Here is a 23,051-nt window from a genome sequence, read left to right as displayed (position 1 = left end):
CCCCCTCCACACCCGTTCCTTACCTCTTCTTTTCTTTTTTCAAAATTCTCGTTCTTTCCCCCTCCCACTCTCCCTGCTTTTCACTTCATCCACCCGTCCTAGGTGATCTTACCGGATCTGGCAGTACTGCGCATCGCAGTCTACGACGACAACAACAAGCTGATTGGCCAGCGCATCCTGCCTCTGGACGGCCTGCAGGCTGGCTACCGTCACATCTCGCTGAGGAATGAGGGCAACAAGCCCCTATCGTTGCCCACCATCTTCTGCCAAATCATCCTCAAGACCTATGTGCCCGACGGATTCGGAGGTGAGGGAAACAGGAACACACACACACACACACACAAACACACACACACACACACACACACACACACACACACACACACATCAATTACAAAACTTACTTACTTACACAACTGTATTGCCTGATGTTCTTCATTGTGTAAATGCAGAATTACAGCTTTGTTTCACACTGACATACTTGGTTTTACTGCCTCAGTTCAGCCTGTAGGGAGAGGAGAGAAAAAAGGAAAGCGATGCAGTTCCCTCTCCCCGCTCACTCTTTTGCATTGGGTTGGTTTGAACATTCAGAGTAATGGCATGGTGATGCAAATGATGATGGCAGTGAATCTGCAGTAAGACGGTTTAAAAGAGGCAGCAGCATACAAATGAGCAGGACAATTGGAGTTGTCATTAAATAAAGCCAAGGGGCTTGCACTGAGGAGCCATTACTGTAACCATTAGCTTACTTCTGTAAGATATGGTGCCAGAATCGCTTCCCTACCAGACATGTAGCATTGTACTTGGAGTTCAAAATAAAATCCTTTCCTTAAGAGGCGGTTTTATTTAAACAACTAAGATCCTAGCCCTGTCTTGACTAGCTTCCTTTCTCAGCATAATGAGGCATCATGCAAGAGGAGGATAAATTTTGTGGTACTGTGCATCTCTGTGAGCTGAAGACGACATGAATCTTACACACTTTGTGTACCACCTTTCTTATTGCAAATTAGTCACTGTGTTCAAAAAGAAATATTGTTTTAACCACTTCAGAGATTTCTCTTTACCGTTTAACATTTAACCTCTAACCTTCGTTTTGGTAAACTTGGAATAAAAGTCATTTGTAGTCTGTCTTAAGGGTTACTTGAACATTTACTCAGAATACATTTGGCAAAGCACAATCCTTCAACCCACCAAGTTTATCAGTTCATCTTTTCTTTTCGCTTTGGTATACTAACTAATCATTGTGTGTGTTTCAGCAATTGTGGATGCTCTATCGGACCCAAAGAAGTTCTTGACCATAGCAGAGAAGAGAGCCGACCAGATGAAGGCCCTGGGGATTGACACGGTATACGACAACAAACACACACACACACACACACCTGAAGCCTCATATTGGGTTAATCGAAATGCTTATTCCATAGTATTTTGAATAATTATTTCTGATTGACAGGGTAAAACTCTCACGCTCTCATACAATTAAGAACGTCATCACTTTACACTTAAAGCCATCCTCTCCCTGTTGTAGAATGACATAGCAGACGTTCCCAGTGGAAGCTCAAAGAACGACAAGAAGGGAAAGGGCAAAGGAGACACTGTGAAAGCCAGTGTGACACCACAGGCCAGCTCAGACATGGCCCAGACCTCCAACTCCGCACAGAATAACACAGCAGAAACCAAGAAGGGTATATACTGACCTAAATCATACATATTAAACACATACATTTGTACAGTATGTACACAGAGTTAAATTTCTTTTTCCTCTGCTGTTACAGACACTGCACTCGTGCCTAATGTCAGCATTGATGACTTAAAACAAATGAAGGTCGGTATCCCAACTCCTGACTCTAAACTCATAACACAGCCCCTGCAGTTTAGTCTGTAGAGATGTATTAAATGCGGAAGAATAAGGAAAAATGTATTAGTAATAATAGAGTAATATATGGTTCAAAAAGGTAATCCAAGAAATGGATTTTATCATGGCTGTACTATAACTATACTACTATAATTACCCTCTTGTAATTTGGATAATAATTTGATTGTTCAGCCCCAGAAGAAAATAGTGTGCTGTATACGTGCTACCATAAAATGCCTATGCCCAGCCATTATATTGACCCTGTCTGGTGTGTTCAAAGGCTCTTCTCTGCATGACCTGTGCAAGATAACTAAATTTGCCTCTCTCCCACTGCAGACGTACCTTAAACTGATTAAAAAACAACAGAAGGAGCTCAGCGCTTTAAAGAAGAAACACTTAAAGGTGGGTGATTGATTTAATGAAGACCTGTCTGTTGAAAATGCAAAGAGGCTCCTGCTTATTCTGGGCGGTTATTGATGCTCAGAGGGACAGAAACAGAGCCAGGGGGCCGCTTCCACCTTTCATCTTCCACTGACCATCGCTTCATCGCTGTGTTCACGCGCGCACACACACACACACACACACACACACACACACACACACACACACACAAAGACAAGCACACCATCTGTCCATTACAAACACAGATAGATGCATCCACATAATTAATTTTAATGTTTTATAAGAAATTAGACTTGCAAAAGTTGCTTTTCCTTTGACCAGAGCTCACCGTAGAGATCACGGTGGGTGCTGGCTCATTTATAGTGGCTGATTAGTTATCACAGTATTAAGTCCAATTGCGTAACACATGTATAATATGTACCATCTAGACCCATCTGTTGACTGAACAAAGATGGCTGTTGGCTCATTACTCGATGTGGACAACAACATATGAATGTTTTCAGAATAATAACAGCATTTCCTCTGTATTCATTTTGATGTGGTGCACCACCACAACAAGGAAATAACCACCACTGCAAGAGAAATGTGAAATTTTAAAAAAAAAACTTTTGGAAGTAATGATTATAGTATGATTAAAAACATTTTTAGCTCCAGAACCTTAACCTAAATCATATTTTTGGCCTAACCATAGACTGATTAAGGACAAATGTAGAATTGCCTCTCAGAAGCATCACAGCTGCACAAATATTACACTGAAATACTTTTGTTTTGATTTCAGAATCTGCTTTATATTATTCTGATGCTTCTCTGCTCATGGAGGAGATCAATACAGGTCGAAACTGCACCTCCACAGTATAAATAAATACTTGAATGATGCATGCTTTCTTTTTTCAATAGGATCAAAATATAATGCAGAAAACTCACTGCACCCAGGTGGAGAAGATAGTGTCTCTGCATGATAAGGAGAGGACAACCCTGGAGAAACTACTAGAGAAAGCCATCAAGAAACGTGGGTAAGTGGGACAAAAAATAAAAACAAACATGCTCAACGTTCTGTGAAAACCAAATTAGGGGGGAAAAAATGAAGAATACAATGTACTGACATTATGGCACTGCATAGCCCGGGTTTGCAATGTAGAGGTCGATGGATACCAGTCTGCTCTGTGACAGAGCTAAACGGTGAGAACTGCATTTAAAGTAGCTAACTCTGATAACATGGAGAAACTTTTGTTTGATCTACATTTTATGTATGTATTTGTTTTTGACCACAAAATTATGAGGATGCAACTTATACACTAGCTTTTGGCTAACTGGAAGGGTATTTAGTCTGTGATCAATAACACGGGTCTCTTAAAAACTTGATTTTTCCCGATTGACATCCCTCTTTTGAGATGAAAACACTTTAGTCAAGTCAGTTTTTATTTGTATAGCACCAATTCACAACATTCACTTTCCAAACAGAGCAGGTCTAGACTTTCTCTTTATAATAATATTTACAGAGACCCAACAATTCCCACCAAGAGCAAGCACAACAGTGGCCAGGAAAATCTTCTTTTTAAGAGGCAGTAACCTCGAGCAGAACCGGACTCAGGGTGGGCGGCCATCTGCCTCAACCGGTTGGGTTTTAGAGAGAGAGCGAGAGCAAGAGAGAGCAAGAGAGAGCACAGAGGAAAAGAACAAGAACGTACATTCTAGTATCAATACTTAATTCTAGATTTGACTTGCATGTTATTTGTCTTTTATATGTATTTGCTATCCTTACAGGGAAAACAACTGCCAAGAGCTGAAGAAGGAGACAGAAGATAAGATCCAAACACTAGTCACTGATCACAAAGCCAAGGTAAGACTGCAATGGCTTCGCATCCCAAAACCCACATCCTTTCCACAGTTATTTGCGATGAGGATGACAAGTGCCTCAGCTGTGGATAACCGACTGTGTACATGTTGTGTGTGTGTGTGCGTGTGTGTGCGCGCAGGTAAAGGACATCACAGCACAACACACTAAAGAGTGGTCAGAACTGAGCAGCAGTCACGGCAGCGAAGAGCAGGAGATGAAGGACAGCCATGTCACACAGCAGTGCGAACACCTCAAGAAACTCCTGGCCACTGTCCAGGAGCAGCAGACCATGCAGCTCAAACTCATCCATGAACGGTGAGAGGTTCACACACAGATGAATGCATAACACCCATTCAATGAAGGCGATCAAACCCAGAGGGACATCAACCCTGTGGTTTCATTGCTAAACTGAAGCGTCATTTCCCTAGCCGTTGCTTGCAGCTACAAGTATTACTGTTGTTCTACATACGTTCTGCATAAGTTTCCTCACAGTAAACGTGGCTTTTTTTCCCCCACAATTTCAGGCAAAGCAAAGAGATGCGTGCCAACCAGGCCAAGATGTCCATGGAAAACAGTAAAGCCATCAGCCAGGACAAGACCATCAAAAACAAGGCAGAGAGAGAGAGGTGGGTCACCTACAGTGTACTGCATCCATCGGTTATCATGTAGACATTCTCTCGTAACTTTTCTGCGGCACTTGTAACACCATGGTCCTGTCTTTTTGTTCTTTAGGAGAGTGCGAGAGTTAAACAGTAGCAACACCAAGAAGTTCCTGGATGAAAGGAAGAGGGTGAGTTGTTTATAATTCGCTTCTTTTTTTTTATTTTTTATATTTAGCTAAATAATACACCAGGAATTCTCCCTATTTAGTCCTTGCACAGGTACCGCATGTATACTGCTACATATAAATGTTTGGATGTGTGTTGGTACTTCAGTAGTTCAGTTTTACAGTGTAAATACAATGAAACATTTATTTTCTAAAGGTAATAGATAGATAATAGATATAATAAATAAATAAAGATAATAAATGTCTGGTCAAGAAGAAGACCGCACATTTGCCGCTTCATCATAACAGAAAACATCTCTGAATAAAATCTCTGTTTTTTCTTTATTAACATGTTGTATATTAACAACATTAACATGCTTTGCTCTCTTAATCAAAGCATGATTGAACACAGTAACAAAAATTGCCTTCTTTGATTTTGCTGTTGAATAATAAACTAAAACGTTTTGGTTATCACAATTTGTTTCACCCAAAGTTTAAAGAAAACACTCACAGTTCACATCAAATCAACCCTGAACCACTGCTCTCAGTGATCTTTGATGGCCTTTTAATCATGGATTGAAACTCATTGTTAAAAGTTACTATTTATTTATGAGTCTAAACAGGAGCTAAATGGTCAAAATGTATTGCCCTTGTGCCTGTTGTATCTGCAGCTGGCTATGAAGCATCAGAAGGAGATGGAGCAGCTACAGAAAAACCAGAGAGAACAGTTGGAGAAACTGGAGAAGTTCAATGAGCAGGTACAACACTGAATAAAAGAATGAACCTCGCAGTCAGAATTTCACGACCAATATACTGTAGATTTTAGGAGAAATGGCTGAAGTTAACTGGTCAGCCATCCAACTTGCCATTAATTGACAGCTGTTCTTCATCTGAACTGCTGACATGTCTAACTTCAGCATTTATCAGACCAATTTCCTTCACAAAACAGTGTTCCTGTTTATGGACCTTCCTGCTCCACCGGCTCTTTAAGTATACATGTAACTCGTGGCTGGGGACTACTGCAACTGATTTCTCCCCTAGACAATGGCTCCAGTTTGTATCATTTGTGATGTACTGTAATTAGTTTTACAGGAAATGTTCCACAAGGCTGGCATCAGAACTGTTTTAAGGGACTCGAGAGACAAACTCTTACTGTTGCACTTTTCTTCTTATAGAAGCATCGCTTCGCACACTCAGTTGAATAAACCGTGTCTCTCTACCCTACACTTTATAGTGTACATTACAAATACTAGAAATTAAAGTATAGTTTACCCTTGCATATAAATGTCTCATGTTTCCATCTTTGCCTTTTATTTTGTCATCTGTCACACTCTGTTACCTATTCATGTTTTACTTGATACACATAGTCATTTGTTTTTAATATGATTTGCTTCTCCTGGCACAGCTTTTGAAATCACACCATGCAAACAAAGAGGTTCAAGGTAGGCATCTCCATCTCACTCAACTCTACCTCTGATACCGCTTCTGTCAGTGCATCACTTGATAATCATGTTTCCTTCCATCTCTTTACCTTTAACTCATGTTACTTATTTTTTCGTCACCTCACTTTTCTGCTGAGCCTCTTAAAATCTGTATTTTTTTCTGCCTTTTTAAATTCCTACTGTAATGAGCAGTCTTGAACTGAATCACCACTGAGTAAAGCAGGGAAGTGGCATGCGACAGACCTGTCTTTGAATAGATTTCAAGATTTAAAAAAAAAAAAAGTGATTCATTTCCATTTGTATTATGAAATCCCATTCCCACATCTTTAGTCTGCAGCTCTCAGGGTGTCAGCACTGCCAACTAGCAGCTTGAGTCATTTATCACTATGACTCACCATCTATTACTACGAAAAAGAGCCAGCTCACAACCTGCTCCACTGTGCTTTCACTCCAGCTCATAATCATTTGCTTTCATAGTATGTGACGGTGTCTCAGCACGGACGTTTTGTGGCAACCGTTACATGTCACCCCATCCAAGCATTTGGTTTATATTACCTGCAAAAGTATGCAGTTGTTGGCACCCATCAGAAGGGATTATTGCTGAGGTAGAAACAGAAGTGTCGCTCTCTGATCAACTGATGAGCAATATAACATTAAGAACTTACAGCTTCAGATCAAACTTGCAGATATTGAAATTGGTAACAAAAGACAAAAAGTGGATCCTCTGCACATGTTAGAGGTGGGCATTTAGTGTGAAGGCTACTTTCCATGGCTGTGTGTTTTCTTAATGTATTTTTGTCCCCTCAAAGGCCAAGGACATGCAGCAGATGGTGAAGCTGGAGGAGGAGATGGACCGCAGACCTGCCACGGTGGTGTGAGCGACTGAGACTGAGACAGACGCCCACACGTATACATGCACACACACACACACACACACACACACACGCACACACACACACACAAGTGCAGAAACACTCCACCACAGTTAGCCCTCAACAACCCAGAGACGAAAAACCCTGCCTACATCACCGTCTCTGTACTTCTGTCATGCTCACACACAAACACACAGTAGCTCTCTTCACCTCTTTTTTTTCTTCTGTTCATTCACCTGCTCACCCTGTCCTCTAAACCCTTACCCCACCCACTAACTTTACACCACTGAGCCATTGGTGCTTATCACTGTTTGACAGGGGGTTTAACCACTTATCGAGTAAGGAAATGTTACCTCGGAGATGAAGCAACAGAGTCAGACGCATCCCCTCCTCCATTGCATGTAGATCTAAATTTTCTATCACCCTCACTGTTCTCTGTGATCTACGGGCAACACAGCTGCAGCTATTGGTGGGGACACACACACACACGCAAACACGTTCACTCATGGGTCGGATGAAGTGGACATCCGTTCCCTTTTTGACTTGTTTTTATTTTTTATTTTTTAAATCGGTACCCAATTAACAGCTCCTGAGACAGCGTGGATGAGGGGAGAAGAATATGTATAAGATTTGTCATTTCAGCACAAATGAATAAACTTTGTGAAATACACTGTACGCTACACACCAGTCCTGTCCTGAGCACTTTGTATGTAATAGGCCATCATAACAATGTGGAAAATGTAGCAGTGCACTACTAGAACTACTAGTTTTCTGTATTTCAGTAAGAATGTATTTTTAAAAAAAATCACTGTATGAAGGAGAAGCAAACCCCCAGTGTCGCCTAATCCTACAATGCAAGTTGTTTGACTTCACAAAAGAGGTATTATTGACTTTTTTTGTTGTTCAACAATGTTACAGATGAGTATAAAAAAGGCTTATTATAAAGTTGAGTCAGAAGACTGTAAAGGGAACAGGGGATACTGCTCACTTTATCGTGGCCGATTCCTGTCAAATGTAGTTTTAATCATTAGGCTATACCCAACCCAAGAGATGGTGTAATATCTTCCCCTTAAAATGACATACTGTAGGCATTTCTATTTTTTAAAATCTGCTTATAGTCAATTTTCACAAGTTTACAACTGCAAAACTCTTTAATACAACATTCTATACTCATCATTTGTGGCTCAAAATCATGTATACTATGCAAGAAAAAAAGATGAACAAACACATGATTCCCTCAAAATAGTAAACAAGACATGTTTTTTGAAGTTATTGCTCCAAACTGAGGCAATGTCATTAGTAGTTACAACACCTAGTTGAAAAGATGACAATATAATGAACTGGACATCTACTAGTAAGTACAAGGTTAAGTAGAATTACGATGGTCCTTTGCATTAAGGGGTTTTGCACTTAAACTGAGAATCAAGCCAAAGCAGTAAATGAATCCATTCTTGGCAGCACGTTAATTCTGCTGTAATAATTCTTTTAATTGACCGGCCTTTCACCGTCGGACAAGAACTTTGGCCGACAGAAGTCAACGCCATTTCGTCTTGTCAGTTTCCCACTCATTAAGGCGTTGTTGAAATGAAGTGCTCCCTTAATAGCTTCTTGACTGCACCTTAGCAACTTCAGCTAATAATCCTCATCGTCCCCCTGCTCGCCTTTCGGGCCGGGGGACATCAGACACAATAATTATAACAGATTTGTAACGAAGCCTGTGACATGGCTGCCACACACTGTCCACACTGGGGATTTCAGACTAGGCCTGTATCCCTCTATGTCCCAAAATGGTTCCCCTTAAATGTAGCAGTTATACAGAAGGTTTAAGGAAGCATTACTGTTATCAGCGCAGTTGATACTGCTGTACAAAAAAACTACTGCAGAGAGAGAAATGTGATGGAGAAGTACTATAAAGTAATCCCATGGGTACTGTAGTATTGTGCACATATGATGATGCCAGGCACTGACACTGCATGGCGTACCACCGACAAAGATCAAGCAAAATGACAAAAAGTCAAGATATGATATGAAACACACATAAATATGAGGATAACGCACCTCTAGGTATTTTGGCCTTTATAAGATTTTTTCCTGTTGTTTTATTCTGCTGTAATTCACTTAGAGGGTAAACGGGATGTTCTTGTATATACTGGAATGTATGTAGTTTAATTTTACTTTTTGACCAATTGTGTTCCGTCATTCAAGGGCTCCGGGATAGAGTGGGTCTGCTGGAAATTGGGGAAAGACATTTATCAACCACTGGGATTTCTTGTTTGTTTTTGTTTCTGTTTTCCAGTCTGCCCTTACTGCACCACACAACACAGTATAAAACTCTCACCACATATCTAGTGCAGAGATAAACGAGTAAAAAGTGCTTTTAAATTTTATTCCATCGCTTTCAAATGTGCCACTCAGTGTCTGTTAGGACGTTTAAATTATTTTATGAATGATAAAATGCCAAATTAAGGGGTTATTTATATGAAGATATATATATATATAAATAAATCAATATATATATTATATATATTAGATATAATGTGTAGTTTAAGGTTATTATGTTTGTTAGAGGCTTTTTTGCACTAGTTGAATGTTTATGTTGTGTGATTACATGTAACCTTTGGCTCTAGTTTGTCAAAAAAAGCAGATTATTTTTGCAGAGCAACGTCACCGATTTGAGTTCCTCGGTTTCTACTGTATCTCCTCTGTTTTCTATTTTAACTGTAGCTTGTCAACAAACCATTCTGTGCGCGTTTTTGTATTTATATTGTATTGTTGAACTTATAGCAATGAAAATACCGTTGTTATCCAGCTCCTTTAATACTGTTTTATAGTATGTGTACCAATAAATCCAGGTGTAAAATGGGACATAACCCTGTGGCTCATTTGTGTTTTCTTGTAGGCTAATTGTGAGTCATTTTCTTGTATGTCAGAACATAATCTTAGCGTTTGACTAGTCTGTTTATTTAGTTGGACGGAAACCAAGAGATAACCCTATTAACTGAATATAAAAATAAAATAAAAAAATAAAAAATGAAAGTGCTATTTTGAGGAGGCAGGAATATTTAAATAAAGCTCGTGGGGTTTTGTACTTCAACAGCACCACCATTTAAGAAATTTTCTTTTCTTTGACTCATTGAAAATTCCAACATGGATGCTTGTCTCCTCGGTCTCTTCCATCTGACATCTGGTCAGTGCTTTGAAAATGTCTCAAGTGGAGTCGCACTGTGTGTAGGCCAGTTTTAATGTTGTCTAGAGCGGGAGTGCGCAGCGTCCGTACATACACCACCCACACACTTATTTATCAAACAATGACCACCGCTGTCTAATCGCATTCAACAAGTGCGAGATGGATTCATATCCCAGACCCGCTCTTGAACGCAGGCGGCTCCAGCGCTGAAGCTTTTGTCATTATAAGCCAAGTATTTCCATTAGAAAGACGGACAAAGCACGCTAATTATGTTTGCGTTGCCGGGCAACTCTGTGGCTTCCCCTTCACTATATAACAGCGCTGATGGGTTTGTTTTGTCCGCACTCGTTGAGTGGAGAGGTTTCCAAGCCTGCTCCAAATAAGTTTTTGAACCATTTAAGAATCATGCTCAAAGCTTCCGGGAAGTCTGACGAGCAAACGGGCACCAAGATCCTCCTGGAGGCGATGTCCAAGGATAAAGTCCACCTGGCAAGGTTTGTTCTGGACGCGCTGGATGGGGAAATCGTGGACTCCATAACAGAGGGCGCACAGACGCCCCTCATCTCGTCTGTCTTGCTGCCTGACGGCCAGACTCGGTGCAAGTTTGTAGAGCTTCTGCTGCAGAGAGGGGCCAGTGTCAACTGTCAAGACGGCAACGGGCGCACCGCCATCAGTTACGCCTGTGAGAAAGGCTACCTGGATGCTGTGAAGATCCTGGTCCGAAGCAACGCAGACCCGGAGATTGTGGACTGCTGGGGCAACACTGCCCTGATGTACGCCGCAGTAGCAGGTCACTCCCCCGTTGTCGAGTTTTTAGTGAGAGCTTTCAAGAGGCTGGGTCTTCAGATAGACAGGCAGAATAAAGTTGGCAACTCTGCTGTCGGAGTGGCAAAGTTTCTCGGCCACACAGAGTGCATCTTTGCGCTCACTAACAGCTCCAAGAAGGGCCGTGAGTCTGAAGGTGGCGCTCAGGGAAACACTCAGCCGCGACTTAGTCTGAGATGTGGCGAAGTGAATGACAAGTTTGAGAGGAAAGTTGGACATTTAGTGAACAAACTCGGGGTCCTCCAAACCTGCAATCGTGCAGATTGCCTATTGGTTCAAAATTGTACATGGCAGCCAAGACCTCCGATTAGGCAGAGTAAATTACCATCGATGGACTCAATAGAGGAGTTTGAAAGAGAGAATGACAGCTCCTCCTCGCCTCCTCAGGAGCTAAACTTCTCTGGAGTCCTGACCCATAAAACCCATTCCGACCATTCTCCCAACTGCAAGCATCGTAAAACCGGGGAAAGGCCGACCGCCATTAGGGATCATCTCCCCCCGCTTATACAGATCTGTGAGCCTCAAAAATCAATTTTCTTCTCACCTCGGCCCAGCAGAAACACGCCCAAACCAAGCGCGACCTCCACCCTGGGAATCTTACTGACTCCCATCCTAGCCAACAAAAGTGAGAGTGAATTGGGAACAGAAAAATCGAAAATGTTAGACTTCGGTGTTCGCAGATTTCACGACAGCTATTACCAGAAAAGATGTAGTCTGCCTACCAGTATCCTCAGCCCCACACCTCCGGAGCGCACACTGGTGCCTTTGCTTAAATCCAGAACCGTGAGAAGGCGCGAAGCGTCTCCCTGCAAAGCTGAACCACAGCAGTTTACCGCGCCGGCCGCCTCCGCCTCAACCACGACTTTCTCAGTGTTTAGTAACAAGCTCTTACGCCGATTTACCTCCCCGGAATTTAAAAAGGACGTGAAGGACTTGGATCCAGTGTTGACTTCAGGGCGGATTCCGCGATCAGAAACTTTCCCCCAAAGCATAAAGCATCCCCAGGTCGGCAGTAAACCCAGCATCGACAGCATCAGCTCCGTAAAGTGCGAGTTTGACTTTCATTTCAGAGTGCCAAACTCTTAGAAGCCACAGTGCGTAAAAAGTGTTTGTACTTATCCGGCACTAATCTCAAGGCAGCAACGTGGTTACTCTTAGACCTGGTTCCATCAAATATATAATCTGTTACATTCAATCACGCAACTTTTCTAAATTCAATCCCTGACCTCCTGATCCTCACTGACCTTCAAAACTCAAATGCCTTGTCCAGACAGCGTCGATGTCTAATGTTTTCCTCACTTTTTAACAACATGGTGACCTGCAAAAGTTTCTGCCATTTCTACCCGATCGGACAAAGGGAGTAAAAACGAAGTCAACGGCTTTTAACTACAACTTAACTGGAAACAGCAGGTAGAAAAAAAATGATCAGCATAAACCATGTGTGTGAATCCCAGCAGCTGCTAGCTGGATACTGCAGCTAGAGTGAAACGCAATGTCTTACTTCTAGCTTCAGCAAATGTGTTTAGCAGCATTTGCCACTCCTTTTGGAGTAGGTGGGGGTTGCATCGAAGGTGGAGGGGCGATGTGCAATAAATCATAAATCATACAGCATTTACTTGTGTTGTCTTTCATACGTCTCTGTATCTTTCAGCACAGCAGTTCAGATTTATGTCAGGGGATCTGCCATCTCCAGGTACTGATGTTAATGGTTGGTGCAGTGAATAAAATCTCAGTATCCGAAATGAACATGCTGTGTTGGGGTGACTGTGTGAGAGAACGGGAGGCATTCAGAGACCATTACCGTTTACGGTGTTTACAGTTCGTTTTTAAAAGGCTTTGCACGTCGTTTTTGTTCTGATAACTGATTTCGGTTTATATGTGAGCTCATGGACTCACACAGAGAGAAATTATTGTTTATGTTCGGGTAATTAGTCTCAAGATTACGTTTCATAAAGCAAGAGGGAAATTACGCCCTAATAGTTCCAGTGCAGGGTCACTTATGTCATAACTTCTGAAACGTTTCTCAATATCTCGACACAATAAATATCTTTCTTCCAAATAACAGTTTGGTCGTGTCAGTAAATGCAATGAAATCTCGCCTCATCGAATGGTAAAATTAAAAGAGGATTTTAAGTCTAAGTGGATTTTTGCAGCTCTGATTCTCACCCACTCTCAGCTGCAACCGTGCTGAAGTGGAATTTCAGTGAGGGAGGGAGGGGGTGTTGTCGGCGTTTCCCTCCAGACATACATCATTTCAGCCCATCCTACAGCTGCTACCACAGAGATGGAGACTACAGCATTGCGGGAATAACAGACTGCATGCCGAGTCCTTCCTCGCAGGAGACATTTTATTTGACGGACTTTTTCTTTCAAGACGGACCATTTCTCCTGACGTTAATAATGTGTAGAGGGAGCTCAGTCTTGCGGCTGTCACTGGGTTAAAACCTGTCAACCTTGGCGAGGGAGGTCGGTTTGGGCAGCCAGAACTCCTCGGTGCTGGCTGATTCTGCAGTGCAAACCGGATCTCACGTCCAACCTGGAGACATTTTTGCTGCATTCACGATGATCTGAGCGTGACTTCTGAGCGCTGAGTAGAGGCATCCCTCCTCTCTCTCTCTTTTTCCTTTCTCTCCCGCCTCCCCTCTCCGTCTCTTTCTTTCACTCTTTTCTTTTCGTGGTTTCAGCACAGGCTGCCCATTCAATTAGCCCCTTTTTTCAGCGCTGGGGAAGCTGAGAGAGATGGGACGACTCGGTTTCAGCACCACGGAGAGCGCCCGACTTCTGCTGCTCAGTGTTTTTGGTATGTGTGTGTGTGTGTGTGTGTGTGTGTGTGTGTGTGTGTGTGTGTGTGTGTGTGTGTGTGTGTGTGTGTCGTGACTCCTCACTGCGTGTGCACCTACTGCGCGTGTTGAAGCATGACAGTGTATGTGTGTATGTATGTGTGTGTGTGTGTGTGTGTGTGTGTGTGTGCTTGTCTTTCAATGGGTTGTAATGATTCACCTTTTATTTCGTTCTAACATTAATAATCCCTCAATATAAAATCCGGCCAAAAACGATCAGACTTGCAGTTCATCACTTCCTGACGTTGTTTAGACTGCAGCCAGTGGCGTGCTGTTGCTCCCCTGATACTGCAGATTTCAGTCTCCTGTGTTTTAACCTGGTTTTGACTTTGCCGTGAGGAAACAGAGGTGATATGCCAGTGATCAGATGTGGGGGGCCTTCAGCTAAAATCAGAGCCCATTACGCCGCCGTTTATGCTGATTCTGCATGTTTTGATGTGTGTGCCTCATCTGTTACCACCTTGACATAACGCATCCCCACCTCCAACCTTTCAATATTCTATTCTGTTCCATTTGGTTACCAGGTGTGCTGCTGCTGTCCGTGGTGCTGGCGGAGCAGGAAGGGGAGAACCTGTCTGGTCTCTCCAACAACCCGGACAAAGCCATATTCGCGGTCCGGGAGAATGGCACAACATGCCTGATGGTGGAGTTCGCCGTGAAATTCCTCGTGCCATATGACGTGCTTGCGCTCAACGGGATAGACGTAAGGAATCCCCCCATGCATTTTAATACATGTGGATGCTTTAAAAAGGAAACGCAGAGGTTGATTCAAGCATGTAACATGCGTAAAATGTTGCTTTGTGTTACAGACGTTAAAGGTTTATCCATTGCGCGTAACGGCGGTTGCAGCGCTTGAAAAATGTTTTACATGCACAATATTTTGACATTTATTCAAATTGACCGTTTTCGTTCTTATTAATAAGGGAATTAATTTTATATTACATTAGAACATATTACATCACATATTACATTCGAACTGGATTTTGGAAACTGTTTTTGTAGTGTATAGTCGTGCGTAAAATGCTGACGACGCGAAGAAAAGGAAAATGTTTTTCAATATCAAACTTTAATAATCACTAGCTACAATGACTTTCATTTGTTTCTGTTTGCAAGAACAACTCATTCACATAATGAGTATTTTTTAAATACTTGGTTGCTTTATAAGTTCGTGCGTAAAATGGAAACCAAATGCTAAAAACTCCTTCCAGTGACATTTCAGTCCGTAATCTGTCCCTGTCTGCCACGTGCCTCTTGTGTCTTTTTTCAGCTGATCACCGAGCAAGCGTCTTTCACTCTGCCCCGTGGTGCAGAAATCGAGGGGAAATGTGGGAGCACGGAGTCAGAGATCCACATATCCTGGAAGAACAACGCCTACGTTCTCCGCATCTACTTTTCAAAGGTGGGCGAGAAAAGCCAGAGGAAACCGATATAATGTCTATACTGTATCATCATATGCAATAACAAAAAAGGTCGGAATCATCTCCTGGAAATATCAAGACGCCACCACATCGCCAGTCATCACAAAAATGTACATTTTCACAAATATAATCCCTTCGAATCCTTCTCTCTCTTTTTTTTTTTTTGAGGAACTCAAAATTAGTTTGTAAGATGCCTTCTGTTTAGAATTTATGCTTAAAACTTCTTCCTTGAATTACACGCTATTCACCAATCTTACCAGCGGAAGTATGGTCATTGTACTCCAGTGGCAGTTCCTAAATAATGTGCAGATATTTTAGTTAAATGAATGACTTCACTCATCAGAAGAATATATTGCATTAAAAAAAAAGTTTCAACAGTCAATGGAAATCTAATTTGACGTACGCTGGCCATCTTTTTTGCTGAGTGTAAGCCAACCTGCCCTCTCCATGCAATGGAAAAGCCGGGTTTGACGCATGTATGTGTCTGTGTGTGTGTGTGTGTGTGTGTGTGTGTCTTTGCGTGTTGCAGGAGTTCCGTGACAAGGGCATTGAGGTGTGGAAGATTAGCAAGGTCCAGTTCGTCTACGACACCTCGGAGACATCGATTTTCCTCAACGCATACAACCGTGAGTCTCCCGCCGAGCCTGTGTACAGTAGCAACTCAGCACATTTCTATCCCGCCTGCTTTGATCGCATCTAGCTCTCATTCATCTCACATTAGCATTCAGCTGTAATTACAGACTCGATTCATGCAGGGATTTACGATTTTCGCCCACGCAGACCATCCAGTTTCAGATTTTTATCCCGCGCCTTTCAGCTGAAACGCGTATTATTATTATTATTATTAGTAGTAGTAGTAGTAGTAGTAGGCTAGTAGTACTATACCTGGGCCTTTTATAGTATGAAAATATGTGTCGGACCTTTTCCTACAAACTCGCCACAGACCTTCTTTTATAAATCTTATAACTTTTAATCATTTTATTGTCAACTTTATGTGTTATTTAATTCCCTCATTTGCCCATTTTCTTTTATTATGTAGGATTTCTAGTCTTTTCGTTGTTTCTATTGCTTTTGGTTGCTATGGATCCACCCAAATTATACACTGAAAATCATAAAAAAATTATTAAATTTAATTATTATTAAAATTATTTAATTGAATACACACGTACACACACACACACACACACACACACACACACACACACACACATCTTAAAGTTACATCATTATTCCTTCTTACTTCATATTCATTCATATTCATAATGACTCTTCCTTTCTTTCCAGCTGGGAAGCACACAGCCAGCACCCACCGCCTGTCAGCCCTGGTGACCCCCGCCGGGCGCTCTTTTGTGTGCACAGCACAGCAGACCCTCACCCTCATCTCTAGTGACCACCAGAAGGGCGTCACCGTTTCCATGTATGACATCCAGATCCAGCCCTTTGACATCACTTCTGACTTCATTTTCAGTGAACGTAAGAACAACCTGCCTATGATGATACCTTTTTGAGAAACACTGCTACTACGAGCCAAAGTCAAAGTCAACCTTTGCCATACACTGTCACTGAGATTATGATGAAAATGATTATGAGAAATCCTGGGGTGAGGGTGGTACAGCCTTACATCTCTCTCCATATCTCTCTCACACTCACACATTCACACACACATACTCACACACACACACACACACACACACACACACACACACACACACACACACACACACACACACATACACACACACATACACACAGAGCTCGCGGGGGGGGTTATTGCTGCAGTATGAGGAGTACTTTGGGCTGCGGAGAGGGAGACTGGGTAACGAGAAATAAAGAGGGGGTGGGGATGCAAGAGAGACAAAAGAGACGCAAAGAGAGAGAGAGAGAGAGAAGGGGTGGGGGTCATTAGGACTTTATGTGTGAGTGCGATCATATCCTTGCCCTCAATGCAGCTTTTATAGACATACTCAGTGAACCTGGCTGTCCTCTGGAGCCAATCACCTTGGAAGAATCATTTGCTCTGAGTTGCTGTAAACTAGGCTGTGCTATGCTTCATTGCTTTCCTCCTAGTGTGCATTACTGCTGTCCACAGGGAGAAACATTTTCAACGTCAAACCACATACTGTACAGCCAGTTGTGGTTTTGGTGTCCTCCTTCTTCCTTACAAACACATGTATGAATATAATAATATAAATAATATAAAGAATATGTCTAGTTGTATAACTGAAAGAGAGACGAAGCATCTATTTGAAATTTGTGTCATTTAGCAAATAAAAACTTCAGGAACAGACACACAGATGCTATCTCCGTTGTCCACTCACATATTACACTCGACAAACACACACACACACACACACACACACACACACACACACACACACACACACACACACACACACACACATGCACGTCATGCATGCTGCACATACTGTACAGCACACACCTCTAACAGCCTATACTGATGTCCAACTAAGTCTGTAAGAGGACACATGATGAGAGCTTGCAGTGCATTACTAAATTCTACTGAAGATTAAGACAGTAGGGCCGAGCGAGCATCACAATAGTAATAATACTTTTCCAACATGTTAAATATTGTAAAATTAAATTATTTACAACTGTCCAAAGCATATATAAATGGTGGATTTATGGATGTACATTATAGCAATTACATGTTAAATTTCAATCAATAATAAGAATAAAAGATTGGGCCAAAAAATATATTAAGAAAACGAATTATGCATTATTATGCAAAATGGTAAAATGATAAAATGATATGATCATATCATCACAATACAAATAAATTAAAAGGCATTGCAAAAGAATATTGAATCATCACTCAACCCTAAAAGACAGTATACAGAAATTCTGAATGAATCTACAAACTATCTCAGGCCTTTTAGGACCTCTGTCAGTCACGTTCATTCTCCTCATCATGTTGACTGTGTTCACTTTCTGCAGCTTACAAGTGTATCACCGACCAGCGGGAGCGCTTGGAGGAGACCCTCCCCCTTGTCCTCGGCCTCATTTTGGGCCTCATAATCATCATCACGCTCACCGTCTACCACTTCCACCTGAAGCTGACGGCAAACCAGCCCCAGCTCCCCAGAGATCGCTCCATGTACAAGAACATGTAGACAGCAGCACAGCGGCGGCTCCCTCAGCTCTCTCCAAAGCTAACCTGATAAAAGACTTGTCTCCTCGATGTCCAAGGCCTAACACCACAGAGGAAAGTGCCCTGCCATGGACTGATTCCCTGACAGAGAAATGTGTGTAGCCTGTACTGTAGGCCCATTGGAACTTTTGAACAGCTAAAACACAAGTTAATGGGACAGCTTGGGGCCTAGCATGGATGTAGTTGGAGGGTCAACCCATCAAAATCTAATTTATCTGGTTGCTGAATTGAAACTTAATGCCATAAATTCAAAGTCTGCATTACAGTGATAAGAATTTTAATGAAAATAAAAACATTAATTTATGCCTTCATGAAAATATAATTGATTTATATTCAGATTGGTGGGTGTTTGACATCTGAAAATCACCAACCTAAGGTTACAGTTGACCTGTTTGTTTCCTGACATCACTGGGGCCTACTTTATCACTTCAGCCATTTTTATCCAACTTGTCTTTGAAAGAAATGTCAGATATTGCCTGAGCTTCTGCTGCCATTTGCCAACAGTTTGTGTCATCCTCTCCTCCCCTTCTCTCTCTCTGAAACTGCTGCTATATAATTTCAATACCTATTGTTGGTTCTGTATTTGCTAACCTTTAATTTCATTTTTGAATGCAGCCATAGTGTTGACAGTGGACAAGTCTTGTAGTGTGTGCAGTGCAGTGGCATTCAGAGTCATTAAGAATTGTAATGTTTTTGCTTTGACTTCAACAAATCTTTTCTCCACACTGATATATGGAACATATCAAAAAAGGAAGAAAGAAATACATAAACATCTGACAAAAATTCTGTACTAATAGTGAAGAATTTATGAGAATGCCATATGAGTGTTAATGAAAGTACAGAGGTTATTAAATTAAAAAAAAAATATGTGTATAATATTTTCAGAAACAAAGTCTATGCATAAACCTCTGCTGATGCAATCTTGTGCAGTATTCTTCTGTTCATTGAAATAAATTGCTGGAATCATCTCTGCATCTCTGTCAAAGTTATTTCTATTATCTATCATATAACTAGAGTACAAACTCTTCAATCTTTCACAAATGTCACGGTTTCTTTCCTATATTGTTTTAAAACAAATGAAACAAGACTGCAGTGCTCAAATGAAATAGTGTGACTGGAAAAAGGTGACTGATACACCTGTCAGTAGAGAAGCTGCAGGGATGAGGTATTGATTTTGTGTCTGAATCTGGGCCTTCAAAGGAAACACAATATGAACAAATCTAATTGAAAATAAACGGAGCATTTGTGTCAGCTACACCTATTTGTTTCAACAGTGTGGATGTCGTACATCATCCTCAGGCACAACACACCAAAGCCCCAACCCTTTGGTCCAGTTTTTCACTCAGCCAGGCCGTTTCAATGTTGGAAATGATCTTTGTGAAAGGTCAACAAAGGTCAATGCCATTCTAACTTTTCCTGAGCCGTTTTAAAAGCAGACTATGCATAGATTAATCCCACTACCCTGTAACAACCACAACATTATGGGACGCCAGAGTCAGAGACAGTAAGGAAAAGCTCTGGTGGTGTCTTCAACACTGTATCATGTATAGAGCTGAAACGATAAGTTGATCAAACAACGAGTCGATAGACAGAAAATTAATCAGTATTTATTTTGATAATTGCTAATTGTTTTAGTCCATTTTCAAGCTAAAATGTCAAACAATTTGTGGTTTTATTTTGTCCAATTAGGATTTGCTGCTTTTCTTTGTCTTATGTGAAAAAAACTGAATTTGATTGAGTTTTATGTGGATGTTTGGATGACAAAACAAGACATTTGAAGACACCATGTTTGAGAGTTTGAAGAACCAAATAATTAATTGAGAAATAACGGTCAAATCAATTGATAACAAATATAATTGTTAGCTGCAGTCCAATCATCCCAGATCATCATTTTTACCGTGAGCTCGAAGGGTTTATCGGTTTATTTATTTTGTTGAAAAATATTTTTTATTCAATTCTTCTTCAAAAGTGTTGCATAAGATTTCATTTTGGGTGATTTTGCTGCAAATGATCCCCCCAGCTGGCCTTACAACTCACCCAGTAACTTACAGTACATGTCACAGTCTTCCCAAGTTTCACCTAACTGGAAGAAAGTATTTGAACAGTCAACAGCAAACTGATGTCCACCATCATGTTTAAAAATCAGTGATATCATGGCCATAAAATAAGTGGGGTAACAGATGGCTGTACTGTAACACTACCTTGCTAAAGGTTATCTATAAAGAACCTTAAAACGCTACAAGGGCGTAGGGTTGCATATGGACAGTAGGGACATGTCCCTACCAATATCTTGGGAGGACAGAATTGTCCCTACCAATATTTGAGTGAACTTGTTTGCACTGTGTTTGGAGTGAAGTCATATTAGATAATTCCAATGTGCAATCCGAGAGGCCACGTCTCCAAGACAACCAACGTAGGCATGCTAACATTTGATTGACTGAAAGGGCGGAGGCTATCCGAGGGCTCACGTCATGTGAGAATATCACAGTGGTACCTGACATCAGCAAAAAATGTCAACTGATGTTATTTAACCATGTAAGCTAGTGTTAATTTGCAAACTAACCCTGGCTTGTATCTTCTGTAGGCTAGCAATCAGGTTGCAAGCAGATGTAAACATAAAATGGTGGCTATATCAAAGTATGAGTTTAATTTCTGTTGAAAAATCCCATGAAAATGTCACCATTAGTATTATGACTTTTTTTATGCCTTACTATACTGTGAGGTTTTTTGATGTTTTTATGTATTAGCTACTATACAATGACACTTTTATAACATTTTATGCCTTACTATGATGTTTTTTGACATTTTATGCCTTATTATACTGTGATGTTTTTATGCCTTACGATACCATGACCATTTTATGCCAACTCCTGCCTTACTAAACTATGATGTTTGTTAGCATTTTTATGCCTAAATATACCGTGACATTTTTGATGCTTTCATGCCTTACTATACTATGGCATTTGTTAAGGATTTTATACCTCATTATACTATGAAGTTTTTTAAATTATTACACTATGACGTTATTGATGCTTTCATGCCTTATGATACTGTGATGTTTTTTTGACATTTTATGCCTTACTATACTATGACGTTTTTATGCCTTACTATACTATGACATTTTATGCCTTACTATACTATGACGTTTTTATGCCTTACTATATTATGACATTTTATGCCTTACTACTCTATGACATTTTATGCCTTACTATACTATGACATTTTATGACATTTTTGCCTTACTATACTATGACATTATATGCCTTACTATACTATGACATTTTATGACATTTTTGCCTTACTATATTATGACATTTTATGATATTCTATGCCTTGCTCTACTATGACATTTTTATGCCTTAGTATACTATGACGTTTTCTGACGTTTTTGTGCCTTGCTCTACTATGACATTTTTATGCCTTACTATACTATGACGTTTTCTGACGTTTTTGTGCCTTGCTATACTATGACATTTTATGACATTTTATGCCTTACTATACTATGACGGTTTTATGCCTTACTATATTATGACATTTTATGCCTTACTATACTATGACATTTTATGACATTTTATGCCTTACTATACTATGACATTTTATGACATTCTATGCCTTACTATACTATGACATTTTTATGCCTTACTATACTATGACTTTTTCTGATGTTTTTGTGCCTTGCTGTACTATGACATTTTATGACATTTTAGCCTTCCTATACTATGACATTTTATGAAATTTTTGCCCTACTATACTATGACATTTTATGACATTTTTGCCTTACTATACTATGACATTTTATGACATTCTATGCCTTACTATACTATGACATTTTTATGCCTTACTATACTATGACATTTTATGCCTTGCTATACTATGACGTTTTTATGCCTTACTATACTATGACGTTTTTATGCCTTACTATACTATGACATTTTATACCTTACTATACTATGACATTTTATGACATTTTTGCCTTACTATACTATGACATTTTATGCCTTACTATACAATGACTTTTTCTGATGTTTTTGTGCCTTGCTATACTATTACATTTTATGACATTTTATGCCTTACTATACTATGACATTTTTATGCCTTACTAAACTATGACATTTAATGCCTTACTATACTATGACGTTTTTATGCCTTACTATACTATGACATTTTTATGCCTTACTATACTATGACATTTTATGCCTTACTATACTGTGACATTTTATGACATTTTTGCCTTACTATACTATGACATTTTATGATATTCTATGCCTTGCTATACTATGACATTTTTATGCCTTACTATACTATGACGTTTTCTGACGTTTTTGTGCCTTGCTCTACTATGACATTTTTATGCCTTACTATACTATGACGTTTTCTGACGTTTTTGTGCCTTGCTATACTATGACATTTTATGACATTTTATGCCTTACTATACTATGAC

General features: G+C 40.5%; 3 protein-coding genes across 5 annotated transcripts in view; all 3 read left to right on the top strand.

The window, feature by feature from the left end:
- The window catches only part of plcb4b (phospholipase C, beta 4b), a 63,629-nt gene extending 55,774 nt beyond the window's left edge, over nucleotides 1–7,855 (top strand). For 2 of the 3 annotated variants that reach the window (XM_087169616.1, XM_023430187.2), the window contains exons 28-40: nucleotides 103–307; nucleotides 1,257–1,345; nucleotides 1,526–1,682; nucleotides 1,773–1,822; nucleotides 2,189–2,254; nucleotides 3,152–3,267; nucleotides 4,019–4,094; nucleotides 4,231–4,406; nucleotides 4,616–4,717; nucleotides 4,824–4,881; nucleotides 5,529–5,615; nucleotides 6,263–6,299; nucleotides 7,109–7,855. In XM_087169616.1, the coding sequence (XP_087025742.1) occupies nucleotides 103–307; nucleotides 1,257–1,345; nucleotides 1,526–1,682; nucleotides 1,773–1,822; nucleotides 2,189–2,254; nucleotides 3,152–3,267; nucleotides 4,019–4,094; nucleotides 4,231–4,406; nucleotides 4,616–4,717; nucleotides 4,824–4,881; nucleotides 5,529–5,615; nucleotides 6,263–6,299; nucleotides 7,109–7,185 (1,296 nt within the window). In that variant the 3' untranslated portion in view covers nucleotides 7,186–7,855. The remainder of the gene's footprint in view (nucleotides 1–102; nucleotides 308–1,256; nucleotides 1,346–1,525; nucleotides 1,683–1,772; nucleotides 1,823–2,188; nucleotides 2,255–3,151; nucleotides 3,268–4,018; nucleotides 4,095–4,230; nucleotides 4,407–4,615; nucleotides 4,718–4,823; nucleotides 4,882–5,528; nucleotides 5,616–6,262; nucleotides 6,300–7,108) is intronic. The other variant, XM_023430188.2, reaches the window with a different exon arrangement.
- Nucleotides 7,856–10,093: 2,238 nt separating this feature from the next.
- LOC111672776 (uncharacterized) lies at nucleotides 10,094–13,245 on the top strand. Its single transcript, XM_023430342.2, has one exon. It carries the CDS (start codon nucleotides 10,683–10,685, stop codon nucleotides 12,267–12,269), a length of 1,587 nt encoding a protein of 528 aa, XP_023286110.2. The 5' UTR covers nucleotides 10,094–10,682; the 3' UTR covers nucleotides 12,270–13,245.
- Nucleotides 13,246–13,324: 79 nt separating this feature from the next.
- lamp5 (lysosome associated membrane protein 5) lies at nucleotides 13,325–19,578 on the top strand. Its single transcript, XM_023429972.2, has 6 exons — nucleotides 13,325–13,983; nucleotides 14,548–14,726; nucleotides 15,291–15,422; nucleotides 15,971–16,067; nucleotides 16,726–16,914; nucleotides 18,397–19,578. The coding sequence occupies exons 1-6, from the start codon at nucleotides 13,923–13,925 to the stop codon at nucleotides 18,570–18,572; spliced, it is 834 nt and encodes a 277-aa protein (XP_023285740.1). The 5' UTR covers nucleotides 13,325–13,922; the 3' UTR covers nucleotides 18,573–19,578.
- Nucleotides 19,579–23,051: the final 3,473 nt, after the last annotated feature.

Source organism: Seriola lalandi, unplaced genomic scaffold (assembly GCF_002814215.2).
Source record: "Seriola lalandi dorsalis isolate HSWRI2012SDOR001 ecotype SW California unplaced genomic scaffold, Sedor1 jcf7180002054901, whole genome shotgun sequence".
Classification (NCBI taxonomy): Eukaryota; Metazoa; Chordata; class Actinopteri; order Carangiformes; family Carangidae; genus Seriola; species Seriola lalandi.
This window is presented reverse-complemented; position numbering and strand designations above follow the sequence as displayed.

Excerpts from the sequence above, each read along its gene's own strand:
- LOC111672776 (XM_023430342.2), top strand. The coding sequence starts at position 10,683 with ATGGGTTTGTTTTGTCCGCACTCGTTGAGTGGAGAGGTTTCCAAGCCT.
- lamp5 (XM_023429972.2), top strand. The coding sequence starts at position 13,923 with ATGGGACGACTCGGTTTCAGCACCACGGAGAGCGCCCGACTTCTGCTG. Across the intron at positions 14,727-15,290 it reads TTGCGCTCAACGGGATAGAC|CTGATCACCGAGCAAGCGTC; the intron begins GTAAGGAATCCC and ends GTCTTTTTTCAG. Across the intron at positions 16,915-18,396 it reads TGACTTCATTTTCAGTGAAC|CTTACAAGTGTATCACCGAC; the intron begins GTAAGAACAACC and ends CACTTTCTGCAG.